The sequence below is a fragment of the Chroicocephalus ridibundus genome, chromosome 5, assembly GCF_963924245.1.
Source record: "Chroicocephalus ridibundus chromosome 5, bChrRid1.1, whole genome shotgun sequence".
Taxonomy (NCBI): domain Eukaryota; kingdom Metazoa; phylum Chordata; class Aves; order Charadriiformes; family Laridae; genus Chroicocephalus; species Chroicocephalus ridibundus.
Window position 1 is genome coordinate 687,182 of NC_086288.1, and position 8,399 is coordinate 695,580.

Consider the following 8,399-nt stretch of genomic DNA (forward strand, 5'->3'; position numbering starts at 1 on the left):
CCAGAAGATCTGGTGACACAAGATGACCGCAGGAAGCTTCACTTTAAGTGTGTCTTCCACTTCCTGAGTCACTCCTCCTAACCTGCTCCTCGAGTATACCGGGAGAAATCTCCGGGAGGAACTGGGACCCTTTCCCAGAAGGTCACCCAAGGAAGCTGCAGAGAAGCTTCTGCACCATCCCAGGGAGGACCCCCCCCACTAACCCATCAGCAAGAACCAGGGGCCAAACCTTGCACTCCACATGAACGCAATGGCAACAGCTGCAGATTGTCCCAAGCGGGCCAGCCCTCGTGTCACCTACTCGGACTACACCCAGTTATTACGGGTTTTTCCACTCCAAGCATCCCCAGGAAGCCGCTGGGCAGCCAACCTAAGCATTAGGTCACCTGCTTACACCAAGACTATTCCTTAATAAACCCTGCTTGAAGAGAAACCTGATTCTTCTGCTTTGCAAAGCCTGAACAACCCATAAACCCTACGCTACAATAAAGATCCCGTCCAAGAGTTTTGGGGGGAAGCGTAACCATTTTTGCTGCTTGCTTTGTTGCTCATAGATCAGGAAAGTGTGAAAGCACAGCTGGTCAAAAAAAACAAAAGGAAAAGGAAACCTAACATCCCAAAGGAAGGCACCTCAGACTGCAAAGGGCACACCTCGGCTATTTTCGTGGCTTGCCCAGCATCACAAGAGCGTGCTGGCAAAACAAGACCCCTCATTCAAAATCCTCGGTATTTGCTTTCACCGAGCTCTAATGCATACAAAGTAAGGATCCACACCGAGGATAAATTTGCATTTTAAGAAGCTACTAGGCCGGTCCAGAGCAGAGGCGTAAAAAATAACCTGTCTAACCAGCAATCTTAAAAGCCAAGCCTTAATTGAGGCCAGCTATCTCTGCTAGACCACTCATTAAAGATGACAGACCTACGGAAGTTGCTGCAACCAAGAAAACTAGAGAAGCCTGAAGGTGAGCCACCAGCTTTGAGAAGACAGAATGGAGCAATCTGTACCTACATTTCCTGTATCACTACAGCAAGGGCTTTAGCGAGCTGTCAAAGCGACGCCTCGCCTCCCTTCCTTCGACTCTCACACTAATTCAAAAGGTAGAAATAATCAGGTGTCAGTGTAGTTTGTTCTTTCACGTCGGGTTTTGAATTGAATCCTGGTCCTGCTGACGTCCTCCCAGGACACCTCAGTGTGTCACTCAACTCGTACCATACTCATACCTGCTTTTAAGCTGGGCTGTGATGGAAACAAAATGGAGGAGGGGGAGGAAATTATCTCTTCCTCTGCCAAACTGTTAGTCAAAGCAAGTAAAGAAAGTTTTTGGTCCATGTAAACGGTCTTGTCCAGCAGGTGTGCTGAGATTCCCAGCCTGCTTACGTTTTCCTTTTATTGTAAATTTAGTTCTTCAACACAACACTCCAAAGCCTATGGTTTCCTTTTCATGTAACTGAAACAATTCCACATCTGAAAAACACGTAGAAATTATTTCCTGGAGACTTTAAAAAAAAAAAAAAAAAACAACAACAAGCTGCAGCCTTGCTTTTCCTTTCCCTGTTCCAGGTCATCACAGCAGCTACACAAGAATAGGCAAATTTTAGGTAGATGTGGTAAAAGCAGGCCTTGTTTCTCTTATCGGAAGAGGAACACATCACAAAATGAGGACAGCGGCGTCCTGTCTTTACCACTCACTGCCTTGCTACCATCTGCTGTTCACCACACACAACATTTTATTGATTATTCTCTTCAGTCTGAAGCTGTGCAGCTTTTGCTCTGTAGTAAAAAAAAGTCAGCCAAGAAGTAGACTTCCAGTCCCTCCGGCATCCATAAAAGATGCGGCCTTCATGCAGTGCAACAGTCCAGGGTAAGCCGCCTCGGGCGTCCTCCCTCTGCTGGTTGTGCTTTTCTGCGGCACTCGACCAAGATGTCAGCGCAGCGCCACAGAGAAGCACCTTAGGGAACCCAAGGCGCCCGTGTGTTGTCCTGCCCAGGCAGGGTGCCTCAGAAATGCCTTTACCTATTCTTCTACCATTAGGGCGTTTCACTGTCAGAATGCAGACAGGCATCACCCACCCTGTCAGGAAAAGGAGAACGTTCCTATCGCGTCATCAATCATAGCCTGCCTAGAAAGGAGGGCATTTTGTTACCCCTGAAAACTCAAGTCATGGAAAAGCTATCAAAGGGATAACAACATTTATATGATCTCTTACAGAAGCGTTAACGAGAAGCATATTACAAGTCGAAAATTTGGAACTAACAGCACATAAATAACTGAGGTCTGTGCCTTAAGAAAAAAAAGAATTCTTTCTCTTTGGTTCATATTAGGTTTCAAACTATGAAAACTGTCACGCTGACATTTAAAAACCTTGTTATGTAAGCCCAACCAAAGCAGTTAACGATCGCGTTGACTTCTCACTCTGGTGCCCGCTCCCACACCAACAGTTAAGTGATGCTGGCCTGTTCTGCGCTCCATGCCAAATTACTTTTCAAAATAATCCCTGGTGGGATGTGGCAACATGTAGACAGCAAGTCAGGAAAAGTCCGCTTGCAGATCACAGTTCCTACTTCGTATTACAAAATAAACACATGGCACAAGAGTCTGGAACATTTAAGGGCTGACTCGGGGGTGTTACCGGGCTCCAGGATGGCTGATGCCCGTAGCTGAAGAACTAGTGCAAGAAGTCTGTTTTCTACAGAACGAGTTTTAAGTACTCAGGCAGGAGACAGAGCTTAAGGCAATCTACAAGTAAACCACATAACAAGTGTGTTCGTCTCCGAGACAGAAGACGTGTATTTCAGTTCCAGATACAGGCTGTAAATAGTCCGAAGCAGCAGTGCAAGATCTGAGGACAGAAATGAAAAGAGGACACAAGAAGCGCTCACCATTTCAGTGCAGCCATGCAAATCAGGCCTCCTCCCTACTGAAGCTAGGAGATGAAGCTATAAATGCCTCGTACTAACAACCTCAGAATTAAGAAAACACCAGCATGCCTTAAGAAGCAAAGAGCTAAAGTGTGATTCTCTACAAGGGAAGTAAATGATCAGCAGAGCAACAAGGCTGCAAACGGAAACAAGGAAAGAACTACTACTAGAGAGCTGACACCCTAATTTGTGCTTCACTTCAAATTCCAAGGGAAGGAACAATCGATTCGCCAAAATCAGGGCACGCACCAGAGATGAGAGACAGCTGCTTTTTCACTCAAGGGCTACACGAATAATAACATAATTCTCAGAAAAGATAAGAGCTGTGCTATGGCTGAGAAGGTCTTAAAATCAAATGATTTTCGACTAGATCCTGATTTCACAATGAGCTTCTTTGCATTAGGAAATAATCATCTCTTACCAGCAAACTTGTTGCAGTTTTTCATAGAGCTATTACAGATTCCAGCAAGGCAGGTGCCGCGGAGGATCACACACTTGTGCATCTTGAACTATCCCATTAATTTTTGGTAAATACCTAATAGGAAAGGGTGCCCGCAGTTGTCCTGTTCTCACGTTACAGTCTCCGTACACAGCTACCCGTTCCACACAGGCCCTGTGAGTCCAGACCCTGCCTGCTGCTGGCCGCTCCCCCAGAACTCTTTCCACCCAAACATCCAGCCCTGCAAAAAAGGCTGGGAGCAGAGTAAGCCCCACCTGGTACAGCCCAATCAAGCCTTTCTTCAACCAAACTGGGAACGACAAGGGGAACCTCGTGGATTCCATTCACATTCTGATGCACACGAAGCACAGCACCTACAGGCACAGGTCCCAGAGAGCAGACAGGCGTGTAACATCTCCCATCAGTAACTTACCCATCCGCAGCTCCGCAGCCAAAAAGCTGCACCTGAAGAGCACCACCACCCGTCCTCGGGCCAACCTAATAATCACTGAAAAGTCATTTCCCTAAAACTAAGCTACACAGGAAAACAAAACAGCATACTGTTTTCCTGGTCCTTTCATATTTCTGATCAAATCAGACCTTCTGTAGTCTTAAACTTCACAGCAACACAGTCAAAATACAGGCCCAGCGCATGCGAGTCACTCACATGAACACTGTCACATGCGAGAAGACAACTCGAGTCAATCATTGACTTCTGTTTTCTCTGAAGGTGCATTGCTGCTTCTTAAACATAACCTCAAACAGCTGCAACGCACAAAAAAAAAAAGAGGAGGACAAGACGAGACAACGAGCATATTTACTTCCACAGAAAGCTTCAGGGCACCTCAGGTGGGCACAGGAAAGGTCTGGAGATCCCACCCCATCTGGGCATACACACTGAAACGGCCACGACAGCCCTGTCCTCTGTCAGGCCACCGGCCTCGCTGGTCAATATGCCCATCACACCGGGCTGTGGGGACAGCTGAGCCTGCGACTCATTTATCAGCCAGTTACTCTGATGAGCTGGCTGTGTTTTGTATTCCTACCACTGGAAGAGCCCCCAAAGCCTCCCCTCTACCATCACTCACACCGCCCGTAACACACACCTGAACTCGTCAGACACCAGGGATACAACCAGACCTCTCAGATGAACCCCAGCATACCAGAGGTGGGCCAGCTGACACGCTTATCCACCGTAAAACACGCTATAGGAAACTTGCCTATCAGCATTTTGTGGAAAACAGCATTTTTTCAGATGAAAACCCAAAACCCAGAAAGATCTATTTACTGCTTTGTGAACTGCAGCCCGAGCCACACAACACATGTGCACAGAGCCCCACCACGCACAAATTCCAACGGGACAACTGGAGCCCAAAAAGCACAGAAAAGCTCTCGAGTTCCTGCCCCAAGGGTTCGGGTTGGCATCTCAAAGGAAAGGAGATCAGTAAAGCCCCACCTCCCTTCGCAAAGTTCAAATCTGGCCTCAAGAGCAGATAAGTGGATGAAAGCAGGCTCCCTGACCTCATTTTTTTGAAGGGCTTCCCCTTCGCATCAGTGACAGTTACTCCTACAGCCTTCCCTTTTACCGTTTGCACCATCTGAGTTACACGCAGGCCAAACATTCACTTTTAACTACCCAGCCAAGGGAACAGAAGTAACAAGGGCTCATCTAGACACCAGCCCCTGGCAGAACCGGCCAGGTGAGAAGGCCACCAGCAGCCTTCGGCTTCTTGTCCTTCTCGTCCTATATAGACAAGCGGAGCAGGACGCCTCCTTCTAGACACTGAACTGCTGCTTTCCTCTTTCTCCTTTGCCTTGACCTTAGAAGGCATGCTCCTGCCTCCCACGTACCCATGTGTAAGTACTCCATATATGCCCTCATGACTGTTTTATATATATTTACCAGCTTTATGTTCAAATCCAGACTGAAAGGCCATCACACCACACTTGCCTACTTAAGCACCGAGACCGTGCAGTTTGAAGCTTAAATTAGAGCACTGCAAACAGGTTACAAGTTCCAACACGTGGGTACTGTCAGCTACAGCAACGGGATCCACTGCAGAAAGAGATGGGTAGCAAAGGTATCTTAAATGCTGGATTGCATAAATATTACATTCCGGTCTACATCAAGAATTTAGATTTCACAGCAGCCACGGAGTCCAGCTGAACCCTTCAAAATAAATGCCTGCATTACTCCCCATCACAGAGTTATCCTAACGATTCCCATGATGGCACACACCTGAGGAAACACACATTTACTGACTTCATTCATTTCCTCTGAATTCTGTCTGTTTCACCTTTTGCCCAGTAACAGGTTGATGCGGGTTATTTCAAATACTATATATACTCAACTTTGTCATTTTGGATTTACCTTTCCACAGTAGTGAAAACTGACCAGGAGAAGCGTTAAGGTGCACTTTGGTACCATCTTTACTCTACAACTGCTCTTTTCTGCCCCTCATCCAAGTTGCTGGCATTCTGTTCTTTTCACCCCTGACTGAAGTCTGTCCTCACAAAAGGCCACCGCGCCAGAAGAGTTGTGAGGAACCCAGCTCCCCTCCTGCCTTCGCTGGCACACAGAACCACGTCTGGGTTTGTCTGTTCCTGGAGCAGAGCAGGGTCGGGTTCTGGGCTGGAGGTGGCTGCCGGGAGACAGCGACGTGCTTACCGGTCTGTCTGAAGGACGTGGATGAGATGTTCCATAGCCTGTATGCCCACCTCCAATCGGTACTTCTATTGGGGGAAAAATTGAACAGTTCACGGTCTAGCCCGAAGTCCGAACAAAGCTTTTAAAGAAGTACATCAAGGAAGTATTAAAAAAACACGCGTCTCTTCTGGGAGTTCGACACTTGCCTTGGATAAGGATTTAAGGGCACGCACGGCATCCCTCCGGTCATCCAGTAAAGTGGAAGAAGCCACTCTGTCACACAGCTTCTGGATCTGGAAACACAGCGGACATCGCGGCCGGCTGCCGGGAGGAGGGACCCGCTCCCGGCGCTCCCCCGAGCACGGCGCGGCCTCGGCGCCGGCGGGGAGCGCTGCGAGAGCCCCGTTTCTCCCGGCCGCGCCCCCGCACTGCACCGGCCCCCGCCCGCCGCGGCCCCCGCCGCTCCCGGGCCTGCCCCCGCCCCGGCCCGCGGCCGGGCCCAAGGACGCTCCCCGCCGCCGCGCGGCCGCCGGGACGAGCTGTCACCGCCCGGGCCGGGGGCGGCGGCCGGCACCCGAGGACAGCGCTCCCCGCCCCGGCCCGCGGCCTCCCCCGCCGCTAGGCCCCGCTCACCGTCTCGGCGCCGGAGGGCTGCGGCCCGGCGCTGGGGCCGCCCATGACGCCCCGCAAGAAGTTCATGGCGGCTGGGCTGGGCTGGGCTCGGCGCGGCCGGCGCAGCTCGCCCCGCGCCCCCGGCCCCGCCGCTCCCGGAGCCGCCGCCGCCGCCGCCCCCGACACGGAAGCGGCCGCCGCGCCTGCGCCGCCACGTGGCGCCGACGTGGCCGGCGGGGGGCGGGGCCGGGGGTCGGCGGGCGGAGGTTTCGCTGTTCGCGGGTAACGCGCCCCATCGGCGGAACCGGCCCCGCAACCCGGCCCAGCCGCCCGGCAAACGCCGAGGGCTGGAAGCCGAAATCGTGCGTTCTTACAGCGGAAAAGGTACACGCGGCACCGGCTCCTAACGAGGAGCGAATTGCCGTGTTACGTTTTTGGAACAGGCTCATCCCCAGGAGAAGCGGAACCCGAGCCGCATGCCGGCGGCGGCTCAGCCTCAGAGAAGAGCACGAAGTGGTTTAATTCCCTTCAGACGCTGAGTTTCCCCTCCTTGGAAGCTCCCGCGGCTCTTTGTGCCCCTGCTGAGGAAGGGCAGAATCTTCGGGCACATCAGCTCCCGGCCTGGGCTGGCCCCCTCAGCTGTTACTGCTGATCAAATTACAGCAAATTTTATTTCAGCAATAGCAAAATAACTATTTAGACAGAAAGGAACTTACTGTCTTAAATGGGACTTAAACAAGTTCATTTCATTATAGGGAGAAAATCCCTCTCCCATCACAATTTAAATCAAGAGCTTTATGGATTTTGTTTTCCCCGTCAACTAAAGAATGAAACCAACATTTTAAATTAAAATCTGCAATGGAAACTAAACATTTACTCTTTTCATATTCCAAAACTATTTGCTTCCTCCCCCACCCGAAGACAGACACCAAAGCCCAACACATTCGTCTAAGAAGATATCACACCAGTCATTACAAAATAGACATTTGTCAAGCAGTTTTCTTCATTTTTAACTGCACTTATTGTAACATCAAAAATGAAGCCCCGAGTACCTCCAGTCTGTGAGGAGCTGCGTGGGCTGTTGCAGGCAGCAAACCCCTCAGCCTCATACAAAGACGCAGGGCAATACATGTCACGTCTGCAACACTTCACACCCACCTGCAACTTATCTCTCCCCTGACCCACCTTCTCCACCTTCGAGGGAAACACCTTTTACCCACCATGATCGTCCATAATGGGAAAGAAAACCCAGAAGTTGTCCTGAGATCTGCCGAGTGCTCTGCTGTGCCACCAGGGACCTGCCAAAACCTCGTGGCTGGGTTCCTTTTTCCCAGACCCTGTTTTTCTCTGCACCAACGCCACCTGGCACCGTGGCACCCAATAACCAGGTTCTTTACAGCAAACCCGGCCGTGTCACAGCAGGACAAAGCCAGCCCGTGGTCACGGCGCACAGCTGTCCCACCCCAGGGCAGCGCAGCGGGTCACACCTCGCATCCCCGAACCTGCTCGCCCACATCCCAGCAGCAAACTGGCTTTGCAAAGCCCGGCTGGAGCCAGTCTGGGATGCTCTCCTGCGCTGCACAGCCCAGTAACAGAGAAGTGGGGCTTTCCTGAAGAAAAGAAAAGGTCCTTCTCCTAAATAAGAGGCTTTAGAGACCACCGAGGTTAAGAAAGGATCCCCTCTTCCCCTCGGGATGGGTGAAGGTACTTACCTCCCTGGGCCAGGGGCAGGCACACACCAGAGCTCAACATAAACACTGATACCGGGCATAAGAAGATTC

At 50.9% G+C, this 8,399-nt stretch overlaps 1 protein-coding gene across 8 annotated transcripts in view; it reads right to left on the reverse strand.

Annotated features, from left to right (window-relative positions):
- USO1 (USO1 vesicle transport factor) overlaps nucleotides 1-6,816 on the reverse strand; it is a 32,692-nt gene extending 25,876 nt beyond the window's left edge. For all 8 annotated transcript variants that reach the window (XM_063335612.1, XM_063335609.1, XM_063335611.1 and 5 more), the window contains exons 1-3: nucleotides 6,640-6,816; nucleotides 6,213-6,299; nucleotides 6,028-6,092 (exon numbers count right to left, since the gene is read on the reverse strand). In XM_063335612.1, coding sequence (XP_063191682.1) covers nucleotides 6,028-6,092; nucleotides 6,213-6,299; nucleotides 6,640-6,705 — 218 coding nt within the window. In that variant the 5' untranslated portion in view covers nucleotides 6,706-6,816. The remainder of the gene's footprint in view (nucleotides 1-6,027; nucleotides 6,093-6,212; nucleotides 6,300-6,639) is intronic.
- Between the last annotated feature and the right edge of the window lie 1,583 nt (nucleotides 6,817-8,399).